The sequence below is a fragment of the Centruroides sculpturatus genome, unplaced genomic scaffold, assembly GCF_000671375.1.
Source record: "Centruroides sculpturatus isolate CEXI.00-Female unplaced genomic scaffold, Cexi_2.0 scaffold10, whole genome shotgun sequence".
Lineage (NCBI taxonomy): Eukaryota > Metazoa > Arthropoda > Arachnida > Scorpiones > Buthidae > Centruroides > Centruroides sculpturatus.
Genome location: NW_019384396.1, coordinates 258,964 through 285,655, shown reverse-complemented (window position 1 = coordinate 285,655; position 26,692 = coordinate 258,964). Strand labels below are relative to the sequence as shown.

Below are 26,692 nucleotides of genomic sequence, written 5' to 3'. Positions count from 1 at the left end.
ATTTAACTGGCTTCTTTGTCGGTTGTGGGACCTTCTACCATCAGACGAAACACTGGAGTCTTAAAAATAGAAAGATAATTGAATTTTTTACAAGGTTTTACAGTAATTTTATGTGTTTTACAATTGTAATCTCACCTGTAAAACGTTAACCTTTTGAGTCTCTGTGAAGACGGTCCAAGTCACGACTTCCTCGCACCCTGGCGTAGTAAAGGAGCCGAAATATCTAACGTAAGACCCTCTATTTTTTGGAAAAAGTCGAAATAATGGGAAACCGAAATGTATCGTTTCGTTAGAGTAAGAATTCCTTACTGCACTCATGGCAATTGTTATCTTATCCAATAAAGGATTGGGTCTACTAGATGCCTAATTAAGTAAATCAATATTACTTAAGAAATGAAATATAACGTATAAATTTTTATATATTTTTAATAGAAATTTACTCTATAAAAAACTGACAAAGCTGCAAAACCATCCCTCATCTGTAATGCCTGAGATTCGCTCGAGTATTTCTCGTTCATGTGAAGGCACTGCAACTGTAACGTTCATAAAAATCAGTTGTTATGATAAGGATAATGAACTTAACCTAATAAAATCCTTAAAATTAGCGTGTACTTCACCTCTAGAGCAAATTGTTTCTCGTTTAAGGTGTGTTCCGTTCCTTGAATATCAGTTAATCCCCAATGGAAGTGGCATTGTCTGAGTCTATACGTTCCACCGAGTCCTCCGTCCCTGATGGCTATGTAAGCATTTGCTGGTGGAATTAATTTAACTGCGAGGATTTTATTGGTAAAAAAAAAGGTGTTAGAAAAGATCAAAAATTAAAAGAAATTAAGCCGGAAACAGCTAAACCTGTATGCCCATTGTTTTCTAAGGTGACACCTCTCAGTACCGAATTATATCCTATAAACGTTATGGGACCCAAATTACGATTGACCACCACTCGATCCATGTCTATGTTAACTGGGGATTGGTTAAAACCTCCGCATTGTTTATAAATAGCGGGCCACATTTCTGGCACTAGAATAGTCGAATATGCATATTAAATGATGATGAAAATGGTAATTACTGTATTATCCTCTATGCTATAAACCTACAAGTGTCTCCATCGTATCCCCATTCTGGATAACCTAGAAAAATGAAAACATTCTAATGTATAAATTGAATTATACTATCTAATAATGAATAAATAATTGAATATATATGATTGTATTTACTATAAAACCCCAGAAAAATAGAATAGTTATAGGTATAATTAATATAAAAATGGAGAAAATAGCTGTAATTAATTGCTACAAAAATCCATCAGCCAGTTGCTTAACTTTCCCGACAAAATTTAAAACTGCGTGCGTGGCGCCATCTGTTACGAGATTTTATTTTTAAAATCTTTTTATATTTTTAATTATTATAAAATAGAAAAAGCTTCGTTTTGAAGGTAGGAGAGAGTTTTATAACGTTAAAATCGTCGTTAAGTCCGACCCTACTCGAGGTACGACACGCGATCCCCTCTATCTCCTCACTCCCTCGACCTTTAAACACCAAAATTTAATACCATCGATACACCTAATACACAAAATACCCCCCAAAATTTTAGAAAATTTCGACAAAAAACACAGAAGTTATTAAGCTTTAAAGCCGTTAACAAAATCGTGTTCCTCCCCACACACTACCATACAAAAAAAAACCCTAAATTCTTTGCATTTCTCGACATTTTAAGGTCCCCCGAGTCCAAAACTGTAGAAATTTCGGGGGGGGGGAATTTTTTGATCCATTGTCGTACGTTACTTCCGTTATATATATAACAGAGCAGGGAAAGTAGTAATAACTATTAAACGTTAATCAAATTAATTGTGTTTATTTTTGAACGTTTAATGATGTTTCTTAACAATAAAATAAACTGTTAATCTTTATAGTTATTTGTTAAGGTGTTTAAATCATGGAGAAAGTGTCAATTTATAGTTATTTAAACTCCATTAATGGACAATAAGTAATAAATATTATTGAGTAATGAGAGAAATTTGAAGGTTTAATGATAAAACGAAAGCATCCACAGAAGGACAATTTCATTATGTTTACAATGAACTTTAAAACATAATTACGAGATCATTCAATTGTGTTATTTACAGCAATATTCGTGTTAAAAATTAATCATTATTAAACTTTTAAAAATAATATATTATAAAATTTACCTGGTTCGTGAGAATAGGTGAGAATAAATAAAGAAATAACGACGAGGAAACTAAACATGACTGCTGATTAATTCTTTCAACTTCTATATTTATGTCTGAATTTTTTAAAAAATTCAATAAAAAAATATAAAAAAAACTGTCACTACGTCATTCGTCGATAGTCGCCGGAGCGTAGTAAGTTGCTATAGCAACCGCCATTCATAAATTGAAATAGATTAATTTGTATTTTTTCTTTTATGAATGAAAGTTTCATTTTCACTTTAAAATTACGTAACAATACAGAATTATTTTTTGTATTTTATTTTTGCATTTTTTGCTTTTTATTTTTTTTTGTAAATTGATTAATTAAATTTTTTAAAAAATTAATTTCTTTTATTTACTTTTTTAATATATAAATTAATTTTTTTGTGTTTTTTTCAAGCAATATTTTATTCAATTTCAAGCAATTTCAAGCAAATTTCAAGCAATATTTATGTCGAATGTTTTTATTTAGATTTTTTTTCTCGAGAGATTTGTTTTTAAAATTTTTACATTTAAAACTTCGTTGTGTAAAACACACTTTAATTGTGTATGAATTGCATTTTTTTTGTGTAATTTTGATAGGAGTTTCGGTGTTTTACATGAAGTTTTAGACGTTTTTAGACTGAATTTTTAATTGAATTTTCTCCTCAATTCGAGTGAGTTTATTATTTAAAAAAAATTCATTAAATGCTTCAAGTTTTGTACAACAGACTTTATTTATTTATTTAAATTTTTTCTATACACATTTTTGGACGTGTAACAAATAAAATCATTCTAAAAATTATCTACGACGTACATACATATACACACATATATATATTTTATCAAGAAAAGTGTATGAATACACACACGAATATGTTACAAGTAGATCAAAAAATTCAGTTAAAAATTGAAATAAATACTATTTTAATGATGGACTCTATAAGTATGCTTAATATTAAACCCAATTAAGATTTTTTAGAAGATTTAATTAGTTTTTTTTTGAAAAAAAACATATTTTAAAGTTAGTAAATATCCTAAAACATCAATATACAGGACGAGACAGCAATAGTTACAATAGGAACTATATGTCTATGATTTTTTAGAAAAAACTTTGATTTTTTTTGATATTTATATATTTATATATTTATATATAAATGGACAAATATCACCGGTGTTGTTCTACACCCTTTTTTTAATATTTTTTGGTTTTTAAAGTTAGTAGTTTCGAAGTTAAAAAGCACACTATGACTCTCCTCTACTTTTTTTTAGATGTTAGTTTATATTAAATATATATTATTTACACTATTCTACAAAGAAATTTTACCATCTACACCCATTTTTTTATGTATTCGAGGCCTTAAACCCACCGTAAAGTTTGTATAAACGTTTAAAATCTCATTAAAAACCATGTTCAAAACCTGAGATCACGCAATCTATCCTTTACTTTATTAGCTAATTTAGATTTTTTTGGAGGAATTGCCTATGAAGTAACACTTGGACGTTCTTAAATTTTAATTGGTAACATTGGAAAGTATTTAAAATGACGAATTAATTTGAATATCTAACGTCACGTGCGAGTATGTAAATTAGAGCGCGAGTTTCGTCACGTTTTATCGATTTTTATGTAAAGAAGATTGTTAACTTTTGTAACCAACAGATGTTCGGGACGTTAAATACTCGAAAAGATGTATTATTTAAATGATTTTTCTCATTTTGAAAATATCTGCACCTTCAAAGTTTTATGTTCTGACACTAAAAATCCATTGAAAATTTTATTTTATACATATATAAAAGTTGACAACTTTTGGATTAAAACTGTTTGTACGAGTACAGACTCGTTTCATATTCATCAATATTGATTTTCTACGTGTTCTGACACCAAAATTATTAATTTTTTTTAAAGATTTTTCCCTAAAAATTAAGAATTTTTGCCATTTTTGCCATCATCCCGTGCAAGATATGTCGATTTTTTTTAAAAGAAAATCTTTATCTAAGATATTTCCTTCTGAAAAAACTAGATAAAGATTTAAAATATAAATAAAATCGATTTCTGTTAAGCTGCTGAGTATCAATATATAGTCGTGTATATATATATATATATATATATCAATATGTTTTGGCACGTCTACGAAGAGTAATTAAAAATATTTTTTGGACTAGAATTTTGTATATATTTTGTTTTCTGTTTAATAACTTAAAGAATCTTGAACGTGTGCGATTTTTTCTTTCTCGGATTTAAGACATTTACCCCACCAAGAACGTTTCATGCACATGTCTTCTAATTTAAATAAAAAACATTTGGTTTGAACGATGTTAAAAAACAGTTTACCAACTAAATTGGCGGTTGCTGTGTTGGCCAGTTTCAAACAGGCTCGAAACCTGAAAATAAAAAATGAAAAAATATAAATAATTTCGTATATAACACGTTGCTTAAGTTGTAAAATATCGCTTTCTTTAATTAATTCCAAAAAAATACAAACAGGAAAGAAGCCACGTGAAGACCTTTAACTTGAACTGTTGATTGCTAGTGTTCGCTTTTGCTTGTTTTGCCTTTAAAATCGCGCTGTAACATTGTGAAGAAGACTAATTCGAAAGAACTTTATCCACAAATGTTTTAATGTAAAAATATTTCGTATTGCTGGGATTATCGACAGCATTTTGTTGGACTCTTGATGGAATTTTTTGCACGAAGGATGAGGTTTGGATTTAACGAAGCTCTCTTGTTGGATTATTAATGATCTTCTTCTCGGATCATTATTAAAATTATGATGGATTTTAACATAAAGATGAATCCAGAATCTCCTATTAGACATATCTGTGTATTAACAAAGATGGATCATAGTAGAGGGAAACTGGGAATTTTCCTCGGGCCCGGAAGGGATTTACGAGGTTAATTTATAGGCATAAGAACTATTAAGTTCTTATGCCTGTAAATTAATGTTATTTTTAGTAATAAAGAAACGTTCTGTGTTTTTTCAAAAAAGATTAAAGGGGCCTCATACATACCTTCGACTGGCCTGCACGAGAGCGATAAATATGCAAAATTAAAAAATTTTTAAATTCATCTTTATGCCATTAACCTACATTTTATTTCATAATTTATTAAAAAATAATAATAATTTCCTCTTACAAAAACACGCTAGAAAGCCTGTTAATTTTTTTTTTTTTTTTAAATATCTTTTTAAAGGAATAATATTTAAAATTCCCTTATGTATATAAATAAAGTGAAGGTATCTTTATGTTAATAAAAAAGAAAAAAGGGGGGAAAATGATATTGTTAGCTGTCAAGTTGACATAACCCACTTCAAGGATAAAGAGATGAGCATTGGAGAATGCTATCTAAGAATTTCCAAAGACTAAACAGGGACGATAACATCCCCTGGTTCTTTATAAAGCTGTGTAAGGTGAACCATCTTACAGGAAGACAATCTCCGCTCTACTTCAAAGAGATAAGAATTCTTAACACCTTTTAAGCGGCTCAAATTGAATTCTTTGTATCCTGATCTGGAATTTCTGATAATACTTTTTAACCTAAAAAATAAAAAAAAAGAATAGAAATTAGCTAGAATTCTTTGTCGTAAAGCATCATTTTCTTACAATTTGCTCCCGGGCATCATCGGATATTGAACATAAATGATAGGTTTATTAGAAAGACAAGATACATGCCATCATCAATCAACGGCATCGTTACGGGTTCCATCATTTGGTTTAGTGTTTAACACGATAACTATCGACGATACGTCTGTCCTTCGACTTTCTACTGTCGCCGTGACGTCACTCCAGTTCACCCTATTGTTAATTATTCTTTAATTTTATATTGAATGTATGGGATACATTCCAAGAAATTTTCTATTTATTCTCTGTGTTAATTATAATTTTAATCTATTATATTCTTTATATACAANTAAATAAATAATAAAAATCCTTTATTAATCATATTTTAACTTAAAAATAAGTTTTCTGGTCTCGATTTTCATATATCTAACTCCGTTCTGGAGATTAACGAAGGACGGACGGACAGACATACAAACGGATCGTGTAGGTCTGTAATTTAGAAATTGCAGCCCAACGAGAGTGTCTCTATTAGTGTGAAAACACTCTCACGTTTCGTTTATACTTTTTGTTTATTCATCCGAGAAAACAATCTCATTTAAAACACAATGAAAAATCAATTAAATAATAAGTTATAAGTAAAATAAAGAGTATTTTTAGACGAATAAATAAAATGTCGATACACCCGAAAGGAGAGTGCTTTAAAGATAATTATCGTACACCTTACCTTCCTGGCCGGAAGCAAAGAGCGCAAACGAAAGTAGAAAAGTAACGATCATGTCGACGGCGAGGAATAATTGCTAGTGCCAATATGTAGATAAAACACTTATTTATAATTCTCTAATAGTGACAACATCTATCACTTTTCCAGTCACGTGGCGCGCGCACGGAACACACAGCTTTTCCACTACGTTGCTGCATCACTTGATAATTGCGAAACTTATATAATTTATTCCGTTGCGACTCTGCGTAAATATATTTTCTTGCCACAAAATTTATTGCTTTTTTCACAAAAGACATTTGAATTTTCTCAAATATATATATATTTAATTTCTTCCATCCTCTTTATTTAATTAATTAAAATTTATTATATAAAATTAAACTTACTTATAACGTTAACCGAGCGTATGGATAATTGCTTTATTTTTATTAGAATTTCGTAATATTCGATTAAAAGTACTTCAATTCAGGTTATTTAATTTCTGGTTAGAAAATCGGTACGTTATTGTTTAATTTTTTGCCACGAAAACCGTGATTTAAGTAGAATTTTTGCATATTTTAAAGCGCGATTAACTGGAAAAAATTCGTTTGTACATAAGGTTAACAGCCTGTATTACACTTATCTGGATTTACGAACTTCTTAAGACCATAATCTGATTATTAAATCACGCCTTAAGCGATCAAAAATTCGATTTTAACTGTCGTAAAACATGAAATTGCATAAATTTCCTTCAAAGAAAAGTATATTTAGAAAGAATCCAGTGAAGGATATCATTGCCTCTCCAGAGGGATTTTTTTGGGGAATTTTATTCCTTATTTTTGGAAAGACTTTTGTAGGTTAAAAGTTAAAAATATATAAAATAAAAGAAGTTTTAAGTGATGCCATTATTGCTTAGAAATAAGGATTTACGCATAAACTAAATAAGCTGCAGCATGGGGCCTTCGGTTGTGGATCGTAGGGATTCACATTTTTACGTGTATCGCTATTACGTAGACGAGAAGGGCCTGTTGTATGTTATATTCTAGGGCCACAACCAGTCTGTCCAGTTCTGCTTAAGAAGTTTTCGTTTAGATTTCTAAGAAAAGTGTAAGAAATGAGTCTTTTTAGATCATCATTCAGTCCACAGGCCGCGTGTGATTTATTGAATTGACATTTACGACCCGATTAAAACTCTGCCAATTTCAAATATTTCTAGAAAAGTTACTAATCTGGTTAACGGGGGATTTTCCAGAATTTATTATTGCTTAACGCAAAATTGCGTAAATATCCGTTTCTGTAAAATAAAACAAAAATATTTTTTATTCATGCCCATATAACTCCTTCTAAGGCCTGTGTAAGGTTCTAGGGGTTGCTTTTATGTAATGAATGGGTACATAGGCAAGACATAAGCAAGTTTATGTAATATAATAGAAGATCCATACAGACAAGACCTCATAGATAAGACTTTTGCAAGCAACACGCCATAGACCAGACGTTATAGACAAAGAGCAGTGGTGTGTTATCCTATGGTGGTCGGTAGTACCCACCAACAGGTGCTCCAAACCAATATTTTATTAAAATATATATATATTTCCCCGAAAAAAAATGTCTGAAGCCACCACTGTAAACGAGGCCCCTTAATTCAAATTGGCCTGGGCCCCGCGAAGCTATAACGTGCCACTGCGAAAAGGAGTATAAAGGCAAGGCATTGTAGACAAGTTTATGTAATGAAAGGGGTATACAGAAATGACGTTATTGACTTCGTAAGCGAGACAAATATTAATTTTATTGCTGGGTTTTTACATTAATATCAAATTTTTACGTTATACGTAATTATAAAGGACATTTTAAGTCAACACCATTAACAAAAATCGAATTAACGTAAACAAAACGTAATGATAATTAACCTTCAAACCTATGTACTGTACTTATACTAATTTGTATGCCACAGTACCAGACACCTGTTTACTTTCGATTTCTGCTTTTTTTTAAAATAAATATATGCCAATTTTATATTAATTATCATATAATTTGCATAAAACACGAATCAATATCAAACTTTCAGACATATAATTCGAAGTTTAAGCCTTATTTCTTTGCCTTATAACATAGGATAAAGGATAAAAATCGTGCCTGTCCCTGCCTTACACTCCTCGTATTTCTAAATAATACCTTCCCATATATCATTAATACGAAATTATAAAAAAAGCGGATATTTATACACTATAAATCATTAGAATTTTGACAGTTATATTGTCCACAATGAATAAATCTAAAAAATTAATCTCAAAGAAATTAATACCCAACATTTATAATAACACGAAGCAACAACAGGTGTTTAAGCATGTACGTTACACGTGTTACGCTGGAACATGCAACAAAAATCTGTTGTGTGACGTTAAAGCTTTTAACTTAAAATATTTATTGCGAAATTGTTAATAAATGCATCAATAACTTCTCATATTTAAAACAAATATATGTTATTTTTAACCTTAAAAATTGATTTAAAATAACATTTTTCTTACACTTTAACTAATTAAACTCGTATTCAAACTTTACACTACGTGCTTAAATATCGGTTACTCATCGTTTTTTTTTTTTAAATTTCCACCAAAAATCACCAAAATTTAATATCGTTAATAACCCTAATGCACAAATCTCCCCGCAAAATTTCAGAAATTTTAGACGACGGGCACACGAGTTATTAAGCTTTAAAGTCTCCCCACCCCCGCACACATACTAGCATCCATACATACAGAAAAAACACTTGATAGATTCTGTATTATCCCCCCAAAATTATATTTAAATATATCTACTCAGCTGCTCTTGTGTTGAAATTTGTTTGCGTATCAATGGACTTATATCTAATTATATAAAAATCTTGGAAAATATCAAACCGAACCTCCCCCCACCATTATTGTTCTCAAGGCCTCAATATAAAATCTATCGATTGTAAATTTCTAAATTTATTTTGTGGATAATTTAAATAAATGGAAAATAAATATGCAGTCGAACCTGCAAACAACGGCCACCTCCGAACAACGGACGTCGGTGGCCGTCGTTCGGAGGTGTTTTAAACAATAGCTAATGCACAGATTTATCAGTTTCTGGGAAGTTAACTTCATTTTATTTAAATTTCTATCGGTTTAAGGTTTATTTTTACGATTTATTTTTTAAAGAATTGTTTTTTTAATTAATTAATTATTATTTTCTATTTTCTAGAAAATTTTTAAGGTTCACAATAAACGGAAATTCAAACGGAAGTAGGAAATCCTTCTTAAATAAAGGTTCTTAAGTGACACGTTTATAGAAAAAAGTAAATAATTTTTTTTTTTATATATATAAACTTTAAATTATCATATAATATAACCTCTTTAAATGTTTATAAATATTAATAAATAAGAGCGATTCTTACATAAATAAATAATAAAAATCCTTTATTAATCATATTTTAACTTAAAAATAAGTTTTCTGGTCTCGATTTTCATATATCTAACTCCGTTCTGGAGATTAACGAAGGACGGACGGACAGACATACAAACGGATCGTGTAGGTCTGTAATTTAGAAATTGCAGCCCAACGAGAGTGTCTCTATTAGTGTGAAAACACTCTCACGTTTCGTTTATACTTTTTGTTTATTCATCCGAGAAAACAATCTCATTTAAAACACAATGAAAAATCAATTAAATAATAAGTTATAAGTAAAATAAAGAGTATTTTTAGACGAATAAATAAAATGTCGATACACCCGAAAGGAGAGTGCTTTAAAGATAATTATCGTACACCTTACCTTCCTGGCCGGAAGCAAAGAGCGCAAACGAAAGTAGAAAAGTAACGATCATGTCGACGGCGAGGAATAATTGCTAGTGCCAATATGTAGATAAAACACTTATTTATAATTCTCTAATAGTGACAACATCTATCACTTTTCCAGTCACGTGGCGCGCGCACGGAACACACAGCTTTTCCACTACGTTGCTGCATCACTTGATAATTGCGAAACTTATATAATTTATTCCGTTGCGACTCTGCGTAAATATATTTTCTTGCCACAAAATTTATTGCTTTTTTCACAAAAGACATTTGAATTTTCTCAAATATATATATATTTAATTTCTTCCATCCTCTTTATTTAATTAATTAAAATTTATTATATAAAATTAAACTTACTTATAACGTTAACCGAGCGTATGGATAATTGCTTTATTTTTATTAGAATTTCGTAATATTCGATTAAAAGTACTTCAATTCAGGTTATTTAATTTCTGGTTAGAAAATCGGTACGTTATTGTTTAATTTTTTGCCACGAAAACCGTGATTTAAGTAGAATTTTTGCATATTTTAAAGCGCGATTAACTGGAAAAAATTCGTTTGTACATAAGGTTAACAGCCTGTATTACACTTATCTGGATTTACGAACTTCTTAAGACCATAATCTGATTATTAAATCACGCCTTAAGCGATCAAAAATTCGATTTTAACTGTCGTAAAACATGAAATTGCATAAATTTCCTTCAAAGAAAAGTATATTTAGAAAGAATCCAGTGAAGGATATCATTGCCTCTCCAGAGGGATTTTTTTGGGGAATTTTATTCCTTATTTTTGGAAAGACTTTTGTAGGTTAAAAGTTAAAAATATATAAAATAAAAGAAGTTTTAAGTGATGCCATTATTGCTTAGAAATAAGGATTTACGCATAAACTAAATAAGCTGCAGCATGGGGCCTTCGGTTGTGGATCGTAGGGATTCACATTTTTACGTGTATCGCTATTACGTAGACGAGAAGGGCCTGTTGTATGTTATATTCTAGGGCCACAACCAGTCTGTCCAGTTCTGCTTAAGAAGTTTTCGTTTAGATTTCTAAGAAAAGTGTAAGAAATGAGTCTTTTTAGATCATCATTCAGTCCACAGGCCGCGTGTGATTTATTGAATTGACATTTACGACCCGATTAAAACTCTGCCAATTTCAAATATTTCTAGAAAAGTTACTAATCTGGTTAACGGGGGATTTTCCAGAATTTATTATTGCTTAACGCAAAATTGCGTAAATATCCGTTTCTGTAAAATAAAACAAAAATATTTTTTATTCATGCCCATATAACTCCTTCTAAGGCCTGTGTAAGGTTCTAGGGGTTGCTTTTATGTAATGAATGGGTACATAGGCAAGACATAAGCAAGTTTATGTAATATAATAGAAGATCCATACAGACAAGACCTCATAGATAAGACTTTTGCAAGCAACACGCCATAGACCAGACGTTATAGACAAAGAGCAGTGGTGTGTTATCCTATGGTGGTCGGTAGTACCCACCAACAGGTGCTCCAAACCAATATTTTATTAAAATATATATATATTTCCCCGAAAAAAAATGTCTGAAGCCACCACTGTAAACGAGGCCCCTTAATTCAAATTGGCCTGGGCCCCGCGAAGCTATAACGTGCCACTGCGAAAAGGAGTATAAAGGCAAGGCATTGTAGACAAGTTTATGTAATGAAAGGGGTATACAGAAATGACGTTATTGACTTCGTAAGCGAGACAAATATTAATTTTATTGCTGGGTTTTTACATTAATATCAAATTTTTACGTTATACGTAATTATAAAGGACATTTTAAGTCAACACCATTAACAAAAATCGAATTAACGTAAACAAAACGTAATGATAATTAACCTTCAAACCTATGTACTGTACTTATACTAATTTGTATGCCACAGTACCAGACACCTGTTTACTTTCGATTTCTGCTTTTTTTTAAAATAAATATATGCCAATTTTATATTAATTATCATATAATTTGCATAAAACACGAATCAATATCAAACTTTCAGACATATAATTCGAAGTTTAAGCCTTATTTCTTTGCCTTATAACATAGGATAAAGGATAAAAATCGTGCCTGTCCCTGCCTTACACTCCTCGTATTTCTAAATAATACCTTCCCATATATCATTAATACGAAATTATAAAAAAAGCGGATATTTATACACTATAAATCATTAGAATTTTGACAGTTATATTGTCCACAATGAATAAATCTAAAAAATTAATCTCAAAGAAATTAATACCCAACATTTATAATAACACGAAGCAATATTTTATATATTAATTTGATATTAAATTGCTTAACGTTCCTTTAATAAATTATGTTATTTATAATTATATAATCTCTGCGGGGGTTGTTTTTACAAGAGGAAACTTTTATATTAATATTTCTTCTAAAAATCCAATTAAAAACGCATGCTAAATACCTGTAAATGTAATTGAATTTAGAGGAATTTATTTTAAAATATAATCATTGATTTCAATTGTAAAATAGACAATGGTACATTGTCTACAAGTTCTATATTTATTTTAATATATATATATACATACAAAATAACAAAAAAGGAATAATTAATTTCTTATAACACAGAAATATTATTCAGATTTTAACATTATCCGGATACAATATTGAAAAGTCTGTCATAGATTGTGATTTTTTAGAATTCTTTTTAAACAATAAATTGTCTTAAATTAATTATTTATGGATGGAAGGATCTCGACCCTTGAATTACTCGATTGTTAAGCGATTGTAAAGGTCGAACGTTGGTTAAAATAAGAACCTCTTCTTTGTCGGTTGTGGGACCTTCTACCATCAGACGAAACACTGGAGTCTTAAAAATAGAAAGATAATTGAATTTTTTACAAGGTTTTACAGTAATTTTATGTGTTTTACAATTGTAATCTCACCTGTAAAACGTTAACCTTTTGAGTCTCTGTGAAGACGGTCCAAGTCACGACTTCCTCGCACCCTGGCGTAGTAAAGGAGCCGAAATATCTAACGTAAGACCCTCTATTTTTTGGAAAAAGTCGAAATAATGGGAAACCGAAATGTATCGTTTCGTTAGAGTAAGAATTCCTTACTGCACTCATGGCAATTGTTATCTTATCCAATAAAGGATTGGGTCTACTAGATGCCTAATTAAGTAAATCAATATTACTTAAGAAATGAAATATAACGTATAAATTTTTATATATTTTTAATAGAAATTTACTCTATAAAAAACTGACAAAGCTGCAAAACCATCCCTCATCTGTAATGCCTGAGATTCGCTCGAGTATTTCTCGTTCATGTGAAGGCACTGCAACTGTAACGTTCATAAAAATCAGTTGTTATGATAAGGATAATGAACTTAACCTAATAAAATCCTTAAAATTAGCGTGTACTTCACCTCTAGAGCAAATTGTTTCTCGTTTAAGGTGTGTTCCGTTCCTTGAATATCAGTTAATCCCCAATGGAAGTGGCATTGTCTGAGTCTATACGTTCCACCGAGTCCTCCGTCCCTGATGGCTATGTAAGCATTTGCTGGTGGAATTAATTTAACTGCGAGGATTTTATTGGTAAAAAAAAAGGTGTTAGAAAAGATCAAAAATTAAAAGAAATTAAGCCGGAAACAGCTAAACCTGTATGCCCATTGTTTTCTAAGGTGACACCTCTCAGTACCGAATTATATCCTATAAACGTTATGGGACCCAAATTACGATTGACCACCACTCGATCCATGTCTATGTTAACTGGGGATTGGTTAAAACCTCCGCATTGTTTATAAATAGCGGGCCACATTTCTGGCACTAGAATAGTCGAATATGCATATTAAATGATGATGAAAATGGTAATTACTGTATTATCCTCTATGCTATAAACCTACAAGTGTCTCCATCGTATCCCCATTCTGGATAACCTAGAAAAATGAAAACATTCTAATGTATAAATTGAATTATACTATCTAATAATGAATAAATAATTGAATATATATGATTGTATTTACTATAAAACCCCAGAAAAATAGAATAGTTATAGGTATAATTAATATAAAAATGGAGAAAATAGCTGTAATTAATTGCTACAAAAATCCATCAGCCAGTTGCTTAACTTTCCCGACAAAATTTAAAACTGCGTGCGTGGCGCCATCTGTTACGAGATTTTATTTTTAAAATCTTTTTATATTTTTAATTATTATAAAATAGAAAAAGCTTCGTTTTGAAGGTAGGAGAGAGTTTTATAACGTTAAAATCGTCGTTAAGTCCGACCCTACTCGAGGTACGACACGCGATCCCCTCTATCTCCTCACTCCCTCGACCTTTAAACACCAAAATTTAATACCATCGATACACCTAATACACAAAATACCCCCCAAAATTTTAGAAAATTTCGACAAAAAACACAGAAGTTATTAAGCTTTAAAGCCGTTAACAAAATCGTGTTCCTCCCCACACACTACCATACAAAAAAAAACCCTAAATTCTTTGCATTTCTCGACATTTTAAGGTCCCCCGAGTCCAAAACTGTAGAAATTTCGGGGGGGGGGGGAATTTTTTGATCCATTGTCGTACGTTACTTCCGTTATATATATAACAGAGCAGGGAAAGTAGTAATAACTATTAAACGTTAATCAAATTAATTGTGTTTATTTTTGAACGTTTAAGGATGTTCCTTAACAATAAAATAAATTGTTAATCTTTATAGTTATTTGTTAAGGTGTTTAAATCGTCGAGAAAGTGTCAATTTATAGTTATTTAAACTCCATTAATGGACAATAAGTAATAAATATTATCGAGTAATGAGAGAAATTTGAAGGTTTAATGATAAAACGAAAGCATCCACAGAAGGACAATTTCATTATGTTTACAATGAACTTTAAAACATAATTACGAGATCATTCAATTGTGTTATTTACAGCAATATTCGTGTTAAAAATTAATCATTATTAAACTTTTAAAAATAATATATTATAAAATTTACCTGGTTCGTGAGAATAGGTGAGAATAAATAAAGAAATAACGACGAGGAAACTAAACATGACTGCTGATTAATTCTTTCAACTTCTATATTTATGTCTGAATTTTTTAAAAAATTCAATAAAAAAATATAAAAAAAACTGTCACTACGTCATTCGTCGATAGTCGCCGGAGCGTAGTAAGTTGCTATAGCAACCGCCATTCATAAATTGAAATAGATTAATTTGTATTTTTTCTTTTATGAATGAAAGTTTCATTTTCACTTTAAAATTACGTAACAATACAGAATTATTTTTTGTATTTTATTTTTGCATTTTTTGCTTTTTATTTTTTTTTGTAAATTGATTAATTAAATTTTTTAAAAAATTAATTTCTTTTATTTACTTTTTTAATATATAAATTAATTTTTTTGTGTTTTTTTCAAGCAATATTTTATTCAATTTCAAGCAATTTCAAGCAAATTTCAAGCAATATTTATGTCGAATGTTTTTATTTAGATTTTTTTTCTCGAGAGATTTGTTTTTAAAATTTTTACATTTAAAACTTCGTTGTGTAAAACACACTTTAATTGTGTATGAATTGCATTTTTTTTGTGTAATTTTGATAGGAGTTTCGGTGTTTTACATGAAGTTTTAGACGTTTTTAGACTGAATTTTTAATTGAATTTTCTCCTCAATTCGAGTGAGTTTATTATTTAAAAAAAATTCATTAAATGCTTCAAGTTTTGTACAACAGACTTTATTTATTTATTTAAATTTTTTCTATACACATTTTTGGACGTGTAACAAATAAAATCATTCTAAAAATTATCTACGACGTACATACATATACACACATATATATATTTTATCAAGAAAAGTGTATGAATACACACACGAATATGTTACAAGTAGATCAAAAAATTCAGTTAAAAATTGAAATAAATACTATTTTAATGATGGACTCTATAAGTATGCTTAATATTAAACCCAATTAAGATTTTTTAGAAGATTTAATTAGTTTTTTTTGAAAAAAAACATATTTTAAAGTTAGTAAATATCCTAAAACATCAATATACAGGACGAGACAGCAATAGTTACAATAGGAACTATATGTCTATGATTTTTTAGAAAAAACTTTGATTTTTTTGATATTTATATATTTATATATTTATATATAAATGGACAAATATCACCGGTGTTGTTCTACACCCTTTTTTTAATATTTTTTGGTTTTTAAAGTTAGTAGTTTCGAAGTTAAAAAGCACACTATGACTCTCCTCTACTTTTTTTTAGATGTTAGTTTATATTAAATATATATTATTTACACTATTCTACAAAGAAATTTTACCATCTACACCCATTTTTTTATGTATTCGAGGCCTTAAACCCACCGTAAAGTTTGTATAAACGTTTAAAATCTCATTAAAAACCATGTTCAAAACCTGAGATCACGCAATCTATCCTTTACTTTATTAGCTAATTTAGATTTTTTTGGAGGAATTGCCTATGAAGTAACACTTGGACGTTCTTAAATTTTAATTGGTAACATTGGAAAGTATTTAAAATGACGAATTAATTTGAATATCTAACGTCACGTGCGAGTATGTAAATTAGAGCGCGAGTTTCGTCACGTTTTATCGATTTTTATGTAAAGAAGATTGTTAACTTTTGTAACCAACAGATGTTCGGGACGTTAAATACTCGAAAAGATGTATTATTTAAATGATTTTTCTCATTTTGAAAATATCTGCACCTTCAAAGTTTTATGTTCTGACACTAAAAATCCATTGAAAATTGTATTTTATACATATATAAAAGTTGACAACTTTTGGATTAAAACTGTTTGTACGAGTACAGACTCGTTTCATATTCATCAATATTGATTTTCTACGTGTTCTGACACCAAAATTATTAATTTTTTTTAAAGATTTTTCCCTAAAAATTAAGAATTTTTGCCATTTTTGCCATCATCCCGTGCAAGATATGTCGATTTTTTTAAAAGAAAATCTTTATCTAAGATATTTCCTTCTGAAAAAACTAGATAAAGATTTAAAATATAAATAAAATCGATTTCTGTTAAGCTGCTGAGTATCAATATATAGTCGTGTATATATATATATATATATATATCAATATGTTTTGGCACGTCTACGAAGAGTAATTAAAAATATTTTTTGGACTAGAATTTTGTATATATTTTGTTTTCTGTTTAATAACTTAAAGAATCTTGAACGTGTGCGATTTTTTCTTTCTCGGATTTAAGACATTTACCCCACCAAGAACGTTTCATGCACATGTCTTCTAATTTAAATAAAAAACATTTGGTTTGAACGATGTTAAAAAACAGTTTACCAACTAAATTGGCGGTTGCTGTGTTGGCCAGTTTCAAACAGGCTCGAAACCTGAAAATAAAAAATGAAAAAATATAAATAATTTCGTATATAACACGTTGCTTAAGTTGTAAAATATCGCTTTCTTTAATTAATTCCAAAAAAATACAAACAGGAAAGAAGCCACGTGAAGACCTTTAACTTGAACTGTTGATTGCTAGTGTTCGCTTTTGCTTGTTTTGCCTTTAAAATCGCGCTGTAACATTGTGAAGAAGACTAATTCGAAAGAACTTTATCCACAAATGTTTTAATGTAAAAATATTTCGTATTGCTGGGATTATCGACAGCATTTTGTTGGACTCTTGATGGAATTTTTTGCACGAAGGATGAGGTTTGGATTTAACGAAGCTCTCTTGTTGGATTATTAATGATCTTCTTCTCGGATCATTATTAAAATTATGATGGATTTTAACATAAAGATGAATCCAGAATCTCCTATTAGACATATCTGTGTATTAACAAAGATGGATCATAGTAGAGGGAAACTGGGAATTTTCCTCGGGCCCGGAAGGGATTTACGAGGTTAATTTATAGGCATAAGAACTATTAAGTTCTTATGCCTGTAAATTAATGTTATTTTTAGTAATAAAGAAACGTTCTGTGTTTTTTCAAAAAAGATTAAAGGGGCCTCATACATACCTTCGACTGGCCTGCACGAGAGCGATAAATATGCAAAATTAAAAAATTTTTAAATTCATCTTTATGCCATTAACCTACATTTTATTTCATAATTTATTAAAAAATAATAATAATTTCCTCTTACAAAAACACGCTAGAAAGCCTGTTAATTTTTTTTTTTTTTTTAAATATCTTTTTAAAGGAATAATATTTAAAATTCCCTTATGTATATAAATAAAGTGAAGGTATCTTTATGTTAATAAAAAAGAAAAAAGGGGGGAAAATGATATTGTTAGCTGTCAAGTTGACATAACCCACTTCAAGGATAAAGAGATGAGCATTGGAGAATGCTATCTAAGAATTTCCAAAGACTAAACAGGGACGATAACATCCCCTGGTTCTTTATAAAGCTGTGTAAGGTGAACCATCTTACAGGAAGACAATCTCCGCTCTACTTCAAAGAGATAAGAATTCTTAACACCTTTTAAGCGGCTCAAATTGAATTCTTTGTATCCTGATCTGGAATTTCTGATAATACTTTTTAACCTAAAAAATAAAAAAAAAGAATAGAAATTAGCTAGAATTCTTTGTCGTAAAGCATCATTTTCTTACAATTTGCTCCCGGGCATCATCGGATATTGAACATAAATGATAGGTTTATTAGAAAGACAAGATACATGCCATCATCAATCAACGGCNATTCATTGAATCCGAAAATAAACGAGGAAAGTTTCGAAAATGCATTCGATATTGTAGAAAAAATAAATAAATACCTCGAAAAATACTGCAATAACTGCTACACCGTCTCTGTATTGTAAAGCTTCTTGCAAAGTGGAATATTTCTCATTCTTGTGAACGAAGTGAAGCTAAATTATAGAGTAATTAGAAAAGAGTCCTCACGCTCCTCTCGCTCACCGAGGAGCATCGCGTGTTAAATGCTTTTCGGTGAGGAATATTATGTGTTAAATATAAAATGTCTTACTTCCAATGGATTAAATCCGCCATAATAAGAATGTTCCGCTCTCCAATGAAAATGAAACTCTTCGAGTTTAAAAGTTCCGGGCAAACTTCCGCCAGATAATTTAATGTCATCGTTAGGTGTCACTTTGACTTTACAAAAAAAATTAATTTATTTAAATAATGAAGTATATATATATATATATATAGAAGTAAGGAGAGTAATTACGACTATTCTAGAGAAGGAGACAGAAGATGGTGTGACCTCTTCTTCATGAATGGTATGGCCAGATATAGAAGGTGAAGGAGAAGAGAATATTGAAGCTGAATCGGATATTAGAAGATCGAAGAGGTCAAAGAGAAGACTTTGGAGTGCATAAATATGGAAGGACAAAGAGATAAGGAGGTAATGAAAAGAAAGGAATGACAGATAGGTAGTAAGCATATCTTGAGAAAAAGTCAAGAAAAACAAGAAGCGCGAGAACAGGAGACAGAAGAAGATTAAAGAGTAGATGGAGTACAAGGAACACGTGAAGAAAAACAAGGAGTACAAGAACAGGACCCACAAGAGGAACAAGGAGCGCAGGAACGAGAGGAAAATATTTTCTTACTCGTTTTTCCATTCGAATTTTCGATTTTTACCGATCGTAACCTTTTGTTATAATCAGAAAAATCGAAACAGTCCAGATTTTCATTTACTACGACATAACTGCAATCTATATTAATGGGCGATTGCTCGGTACCACTTTGACATAGTCCCGGCCAATCGTTGGGACCATCCCCTAGAAACAAATAAACAAATATAATATATGTATATTTAATTTTAAAAAAATTAAATTTGTTCGTTCGAAAATAAATAAATAAATAACCATTCCTCACCATACGATCCATCGTAACTCCACTCGGCTGTAAGTAAAACGAAACAGAATGAATTAAATTTATTATTTAAAAAAATAATAATGAAAAACTTGAAATAATTTTGGATGTTTAGATGAATAATTTAACGTAAACTTTTAGAAAAATAAACGATTATATTGAAAGTTTCAACAGGTGTTTAAGCATGTACGTTACACGTGTTACGCTGGAACATGCAACAAAAATCTGTTGTGTGACGTTAAAGCTTTTAACTTAAAATATTTNTTTATCCCCGTGGTAGTTATAAACACGTCACCTTCCTTCACTCGTTCGTATTTTATTCTTTTATTTTTATTTTTATTTTATTTTTTAACTAGAAGAAGAAGGAGGAGGGAAAGATAAAAAGAAAAAAAGAAATGGCAACAAAGAGCGAAATATCTAAATTACTTTAAAAACACAAAGTATATCCGGAGGCCATGTTTTCGGCTATTTGACGGATTAGTACAAGACAAGTGTAACTGATAGGGAAGGGAAATCTAGAATAGGAAAAGTTAAAGGCAAACTTATAAGAAAAAAAGATGGCATTCATGATTTTTTTTTATAAATTTCTTTATATATTTTTTTTTTCTTTCGTTCGGGAGAAACAGTTACTGATTCCAACATTTTCTGATGGGGGATAAAGAAGTGAGTACGACGTTTGTCTATGTCCGGCCCGCCCTCTCATCCATCACAGACATCGATGACAAAACCGATGCTTTGAAATTCACCATTCTACTAACTGGTTAGTTCTTTTCACTTAGAATGTTCTTAGAAATTCTTTCCATTACGTTAACAAACACTCCAAATCTTTTGTTTTTCACAAAAATATGTCCTCCATTTTAAGCAGAAATTAAATTCAACGACGGTCTGGAATTTGAAGAAAAAATTGTTAAGATATTCTTCGAAGGAGACGTAAAATATGTTCGAACGTTGGAGAAAATGTCGCTAAAATATGCCCTAAAATTTGGGAAATAATTTCTGAAATATGTTGTAAAATTTGAGGAAAATCCTTTAAATACGCTTTGATATTTCAGAGGAGTCTTCTAAATTATATTCTAAAATACGGAAAAAATTGTCGAAATATATTCTGAAATTTGAGGTAAAAAGCACTAAACAGTGCTCTAAAGTTAGGAAAAAATCTATAAAATATGTTTGAAAATTTAATATAAAATTCCTGAAAAATGTCGGAAAATCAGAGAAAAATTATACTAAAACATACCCCAAAATAGTAGAAAAATATTCCCCAAAACTCCAAGAAAAATATCTGAAATATATTTCTGAAAATCGAGATAAATCCCTAAAATATGTTCAGAAATTTGAGAAGTAAATCCCTAAAATACGCGGTCTTAAATTTGAGATTTTTAAGAACAATTCCCCAAAACAAACAAGACGAAGAATTTCCTGTCGTAGCATGACTAAAATACTACAAAAATATGTTGTAAAATTATTTACATCATTTCGCAAACTTTGCAGTAAAACTCATTTTTACTAACGATTAAAAAATAATTTTCCAATTTCATTACCATAACAAAACCGCTGACTTTTGATTATGGAATTTTATGACGTAAGAGCGCCTCTTGCGTTAAGCTTTTAAACTATACGTTTAAAAAATAAAAACCGTGCATATAGAAGAAACGCCTTTTCCATTTTGATGCCAGGAAAGTAAAGTAGATAAGGGAAGAAACGGAAGCATTTTGCGGAAGTAGTGGATAAACGGGCGAATTCGCTTGTCTTTCACCCCCCACTCTTCGTTTATGGGAGAGCGATAAGAAAGGATAGTTCTATCGTCGCTGGCAGGGAAGCTGGTAGACAAATCGAGGGACCATAGTCATTTTGTCCCTTATTTGTAGGTGGGGGTGTTCCCCTTCGGGTTATTATCTCTACGTGGACGTTTCCATCAGTATGCTCCTCTCTCCGCTTCTCTTCTTCTCCCTTAACGAGAAGGCCCCCGACATCAATCACCCCCGGACTGCGTGTATCACGTGATAGTCTCGCCCGATAAGCGATCACTTCCGCCTGGTTAGTACGAAATTGCAATACTAGTATTCCCTTCCATTTCCTATGGGCATTTGTGTCACTTCTAATAAAACACTTTCATCAATATATGTATTAAAGTTTTCAACAGTTGAAAATATACTTGATCTTTTGGGGAGGGTAGATCTTTTACTTTATTGTTTTCTCTTTAAGAAACCGGCTACTAATTAAATATAATTTGGCATTCGAAGGCACGGCCCGGAGTGAGTAATAATAACAACAGTTTTATTGTGTTAACACAGTGATACCATTCGCCATTTTTCTTTTGTCTTTAACCAGTCTTCTCGATCTTATCGCCATCTAGTATCGATTTATGTAATTATTTTTTCTTAGTTATTTTTTAGAATTATTTTAAATTAAAAAATTATTTGTTATAGGCAATTGTAACCTTCGTCTAATAATAGAAAAATTTCTCACATATTTATTTTTTTCTTGAAAGAGCAACAAGAAAAACCAGTGTGAAACAGTCACCAGCGACCCGCAGGTCCCCTGGGCTTTGTCAACGTAATTTTATCTTCCTGTTTACTGCCTCGTGCCATTATACAACCCCAATTAAGCTGATATTCGTGACGAAGAGCATTCAAACTATTTTGGCTCACGACAAGCGCCAAAAATCGAATGTTTATAATACCCTCCAAAATTGCTAATTTTAAGTCCGTGTGTTTACTCTATCTCCCAAAATTGTATTTTCTAGGGTTGATATACTTCATTTAATCCCTAAAAATTATATATTTTTTGAGTTTATGCGCTTGCTTTTACCTAAAAATTGATCTTATCAGGCTCGCGAGCTCTCAAATTATGTTTTCTGTGGTTCCTGTATTTGCTATAAACTGCGAATTTTTGGGTTTTTGTGAGTTTGGGGTGTTCTTTCATTTCTCAAAATAAGATCTTGAGGGTTTTTTAGGTGTTCTTTTAACCCCGAAAATGTGTTTTTGAGGAATTTACGATGTTCTTTGAACTTCCAAAATTATGTTTTTAAGGATTTTGGTGTTCTTTTTGCCCTCCAAAATTGCTTTCTCGAGGGTTTCTGAGGTAATTGCAACACCCAAAATTGCGTTTTTGGGGTTTATAATCTAGAATAAAACGGCCATTGACACGTAAACATTAAAATTTATTATTTAATTAAAAAAAAATATTATTTGTAGTAGTAAACGTTATTGATTTTCCTACTGACATCTGTCAAGCAGTCAAATTTTAAAAATGGAACTATATTAATTGTTTGTTTCTAATTGATTAATGAAAGGGGACGTGTCGTCACGCGAACTAAAACGTGACGACTTCCGTAACGCAATCTACTTCCGGTTTAATATGTCATCAAAGATGGCGAACGGATATTAAATGTATAACTTACGTGCCTATAGAAGGTGTGGCTGATTTCTAACATTTTAAAAATGTCTACCGACTTAATCATTGGCATGCCAACGTTTGTCTAAAATCCCAATATTTTTTCCTCCTCCGAAAAATTTATTAAAAAAAAATTCACGCTTCATATTTATAAGAAAATNTACAAGTTCTATATTTATTTTAATATATATATATACATACAAAATAACAAAAAAGGAATAATTAATTTCTTATAACACAGAAATATTATTCAGATTTTAACATTATCCGGATACAATATTGAAAAGTCTGTCATAGATTGTGATTTTTTAGAATTCTTTTTAAACAATAAATTGTCTTAAATTAATTATTTATGGATGGAAGGATCTCGACCCTTGAATTACTCGATTGTTAAGCGATTGTAAAGGTCGAACGTTGGTTAAAATAAGAACCTCTTCTTTGTCGGTTGTGGGACCTTCTACCATCAGACGAAACACTGGAGTCTTAAAAATAGAAAGATAATTGAATTTTTTACAAGGTTTTACAGTAATTTTATGTGTTTTACAATTGTAATCTCACCTGTAAAACGTTAACCTTTTGAGTCTCTGTGAAGACGGTCCAAGTCACGACTTCCTCGCACCCTGGCGTAGTAAAGGAGCCGAAATATCTAACGTAAGACCCTCTATTTTTTGGAAAAAGTCGAAATAATGGGAAACCGAAATGTATCGTTTCGTTAGAGTAAGAATTCCTTACTGCACTCATGGCAATTGTTATCTTATCCAATAAAGGATTGGGTCTACTAGATGCCTAATTAAGTAAATCAATATTACTTAAGAAATGAAATATAACGTATAAATTTTTATATATTTTTAATAGAAATTTACTCTATAAAAAACTGACAAAGCTGCAAAACCATCCCTCATCTGTAATGCCTGAGATTCGCTCGAGTATTTCTCGTTCATGTGAAGGCACTGCAACTGTAACGTTCATAAAAATCAGTTGTTATGATAAGGATAATGAACTTAACCTAATAAAATCCTTAAAATTAGCGTGTACTTCACCTCTAGAGCAAATTGTTTCTCGTTTAAGGTGTGTTCCGTTCCTTGAATATCAGTTAATCCCCAATGGAAGTGGCATTGTCTGAGTCTATACGTTCCACCGAGTCCTCCGTCCCTGATGGCTATGTAAGCATTTGCTGGTGGAATTAATTTAACTGCGAGGATTTTATTGGTAAAAAAAAAAGGTGTTAGAAAAGATCAAAAATTAAAAGAAATTAAGCCGGAAACAGCTAAACCTGTATGCCCATTGTTTTCTAAGGTGACACCTCTCAGTACCGAATTATATCCTATAAACGTTATGGGACCCAAATTACGATTGACCACCACTCGATCCATGTCTATGTTAACTGGGGATTGGTTAAAACCTCCGCATTGTTTATAAATAGCGGGCCACATTTCTGGCACTAGAATAGTCGAATATGCATATTAAATGATGATGAAAATGGTAATTACTGTATTATCCTCTATGCTATAAACCTACAAGTGTCTCCATCGTATCCCCATTCTGGATAACCTAGAAAAATGAAAACATTCTAATGTATAAATTGAATTATACTATCTAATAATGAATAAATAATTGAATATATATGATTGTATTTACTATAAAACCCCAGAAAAATAGAATAGTTATAGGTATAATTAATATAAAAATGGAGAAAATAGCTGTAATTAATTGCTACAAAAATCCATCAGCCAGTTGCTTAACTTTCCCGACAAAATTTAAAACTTGCGTGCGTGGCGCCATCTGTTACGAGATTTTATTTTTAAAATCTTTTTATATTTTTAATTATTATAAAATAGAAAAAGCTTCGTTTTGAAGGTAGGAGAGAGTTTTATAACGTTAAAATCGTCGTTAAGTCCGACCCTACTCGAGGTACGACACGCGATCCCCTCTATCTCCTCACTCCCTCGACCTTTAAACACCAAAATTTAATACCATCGATACACCTAATACACAAAATACCCCCCAAAATTTTAGAAAATTTCGACAAAAAACACAGAAGTTATTAAGCTTTAAAGCCGTTAACAAAATCGTGTTCCTCCCCACACACTACCATACAAAAAAAAACCCTAAATTCTTTGCATTTCTCGACATTTTAAGGTCCCCCGAGTCCAAAACTGTAGAAATTTCGGGGGGGGGGGAATTTTTTGATCCATTGTCGTACGTTACTTCCGTTATATATATAACAGAGCAGGGAAAGTAGTAATAACTATTAAACGTTAATCAAATTAATTGTGTTTATTTTTGAACGTTTAAGGATGTTCCTTAACAATAAAATAAATTGTTAATCTTTATAGTTATTTGTTAAGGTGTTTAAATCGTCGAGAAAGTGTCAATTTATAGTTATTTAAACTCCATTAATGGACAATAAGTAATAAATATTATTGAGTAATGAGAGAAATTTGAAGGTTTAATGATAAAACGAAAGCATCCACAGAAGGACAATTTCATTATGTTTACAATGAACTTTAAAACATAATTACGAGATCATTCAATTGTGTTATTTACAGCAATATTCGTGTTAAAAATTAATCATTATTAAACTTTTAAAAATAATATATTATAAAATTTACCTGGTTCGTGAGAATAGGTGAGAATAAATAAAGAAATAACGACGAGGAAACTAAACATGACTGCTGATTAATTCTTTCAACTTCTATATTTATGTCTGAATTTTTTAAAAAATTCAATAAAAAAATATAAAAAAAACTGTCACTACGTCATTCGTCGATAGTCGCCGGAGCGTAGTAAGTTGCTATAGCAACCGCCATTCATAAATTGAAATAGATTAATTTGTATTTTTTCTTTTATGAATGAAAGTTTCATTTTCACTTTAAAATTACGTAACAATACAGAATTATTTTTTGTATTTTATTTTTGCATTTTTTGCTTTTTATTTTTTTTTGTAAATTGATTAATTAAATTTTTTAAAAAATTAATTTCTTTTATTTACTTTTTTAATATATAAATTAATTTTTTTGTGTTTTTTTCAAGCAATATTTTATTCAATTTCAAGCAATTTCAAGCAAATTTCAAGCAATATTTATGTCGAATGTTTTTATTTAGATTTTTTTTCTCGAGAGATTTGTTTTTAAAATTTTTACATTTAAAACTTCGTTGTGTAAAACACACTTTAATTGTGTATGAATTGCATTTTTTTTGTGTAATTTTGATAGGAGTTTCGGTGTTTTACATGAAGTTTTAGACGTTTTTAGA

The 26,692-nt window shown here is 30.4% G+C and overlaps 5 protein-coding genes across 6 annotated transcripts in view; 1 reads left to right on the top strand and 4 right to left on the bottom strand.

The window, feature by feature from the left end:
* Positions 1-2: 2 nt before the first annotated feature.
* LOC111618374 (carbonic anhydrase 9-like) lies at positions 3-2,297 on the bottom strand. Its single transcript, XM_023359886.1, has 7 exons — positions 2,187-2,297; positions 1,095-1,127; positions 850-1,017; positions 618-769; positions 441-533; positions 136-363; positions 3-59 (listed from the first exon to the last, which is right to left on the bottom strand). The coding sequence occupies exons 1-7, from the start codon at positions 2,242-2,244 to the stop codon at positions 3-5; spliced, it is 789 nt and encodes a 262-aa protein (XP_023215654.1). The 5' UTR covers positions 2,245-2,297.
* A 7,350-nt stretch (positions 2,298-9,647) lies between these two features.
* The window catches only part of LOC111618397 (kinesin-like protein KIF12), a 53,218-nt gene continuing 36,173 nt past the window's right edge, over positions 9,648-26,692 (top strand). For both annotated transcript variants that reach the window (XM_023359911.1, XM_023359910.1), the window contains exon 1: positions 9,648-9,757. The gene's annotated coding sequence lies outside the window, so the exon portion shown is untranslated. The remainder of the gene's footprint in view (positions 9,758-26,692) is intronic.
* Positions 12,886-15,334, bottom strand: LOC111618401 (carbonic anhydrase 2-like). The gene is made up of 7 exons (XM_023359923.1): positions 15,224-15,334; positions 14,130-14,162; positions 13,885-14,052; positions 13,653-13,804; positions 13,476-13,568; positions 13,171-13,398; positions 12,886-13,094 (listed from the first exon to the last, which is right to left on the bottom strand). The coding sequence occupies exons 1-7, from the start codon at positions 15,279-15,281 to the stop codon at positions 12,963-12,965; spliced, it is 864 nt and encodes a 287-aa protein (XP_023215691.1). The 5' UTR covers positions 15,282-15,334; the 3' UTR covers positions 12,886-12,962.
* Positions 18,910-22,393, bottom strand: LOC111618373 (carbonic anhydrase 7-like). The gene is made up of 5 exons (XM_023359884.1): positions 22,342-22,393; positions 20,045-20,161; positions 19,777-19,947; positions 19,191-19,318; positions 18,910-19,074 (listed from the first exon to the last, which is right to left on the bottom strand). Exons 1-5 carry the CDS (start codon positions 22,391-22,393, stop codon positions 18,910-18,912), a joined length of 633 nt encoding a protein of 210 aa, XP_023215652.1.
* LOC111618400 (carbonic anhydrase 2-like) lies at positions 23,711-26,160 on the bottom strand. The gene is made up of 7 exons (XM_023359921.1): positions 26,050-26,160; positions 24,956-24,988; positions 24,711-24,878; positions 24,478-24,629; positions 24,301-24,393; positions 23,996-24,223; positions 23,711-23,919 (listed from the first exon to the last, which is right to left on the bottom strand). The coding sequence occupies exons 1-7, from the start codon at positions 26,105-26,107 to the stop codon at positions 23,788-23,790; spliced, it is 864 nt and encodes a 287-aa protein (XP_023215689.1). The 5' UTR covers positions 26,108-26,160; the 3' UTR covers positions 23,711-23,787.

What these genes read in the sequence shown, in the direction of transcription:
- LOC111618374 (XM_023359886.1), bottom strand. Translation starts at nt 2,244, where the DNA reads ATGTTTAGTTTCCTCGTCGTTATTTCTTTATTTATTCTCACCTATTCT. An exon ending in AGAAACAATTTGCTCTAGAG is followed by an intron (nt 534 to 617) that starts GTGAAGTACACG and finishes TGAACGTTACAG; the next exon opens with TTGCAGTGCCTTCACATGAA. An exon ending in AAAAGGTTAACGTTTTACAG is followed by an intron (nt 60 to 135) that starts GTGAGATTACAA and finishes TCTATTTTTAAG; the next exon opens with ACTCCAGTGTTTCGTCTGAT.
- LOC111618401 (XM_023359923.1), bottom strand. Translation starts at nt 15,281, where the DNA reads ATGTTTAGTTTCCTCGTCGTTATTTCTTTATTTATTCTCACCTATTCT. An exon ending in AGAAAACAATGGGCATACAG is followed by an intron (nt 13,805 to 13,884) that starts GTTTAGCTGTTT and finishes AAATCCTCGCAG; the next exon opens with TTAAATTAATTCCACCAGCA. An exon ending in AAAAGGTTAACGTTTTACAG is followed by an intron (nt 13,095 to 13,170) that starts GTGAGATTACAA and finishes TCTATTTTTAAG; the next exon opens with ACTCCAGTGTTTCGTCTGAT.
- LOC111618373 (XM_023359884.1), bottom strand. Translation starts at nt 22,393, where the DNA reads ATGGCGATAAGATCGAGAAGACTGGTTAAAGACAAAAGAAAAATGGCG. An exon ending in GAGTTACGATGGATCGTATG is followed by an intron (nt 19,948 to 20,044) that starts GTGAGGAATGGT and finishes ATTTGTTTCTAG; the next exon opens with GGGATGGTCCCAACGATTGG. An exon ending in GCGGATTTAATCCATTGGAA is followed by an intron (nt 19,075 to 19,190) that starts GTAAGACATTTT and finishes TCTATAATTTAG; the next exon opens with CTTCACTTCGTTCACAAGAA.
- LOC111618400 (XM_023359921.1), bottom strand. Translation starts at nt 26,107, where the DNA reads ATGTTTAGTTTCCTCGTCGTTATTTCTTTATTTATTCTCACCTATTCT. An exon ending in CACCTATTCTCACGAACCAG is followed by an intron (nt 24,989 to 26,049) that starts GTAAATTTTATA and finishes TCATTTTTCTAG; the next exon opens with GTTATCCAGAATGGGGATAC. An exon ending in GGGATACGATGGAGACACTT is followed by an intron (nt 24,879 to 24,955) that starts GTAGGTTTATAG and finishes CGACTATTCTAG; the next exon opens with TGCCAGAAATGTGGCCCGCT.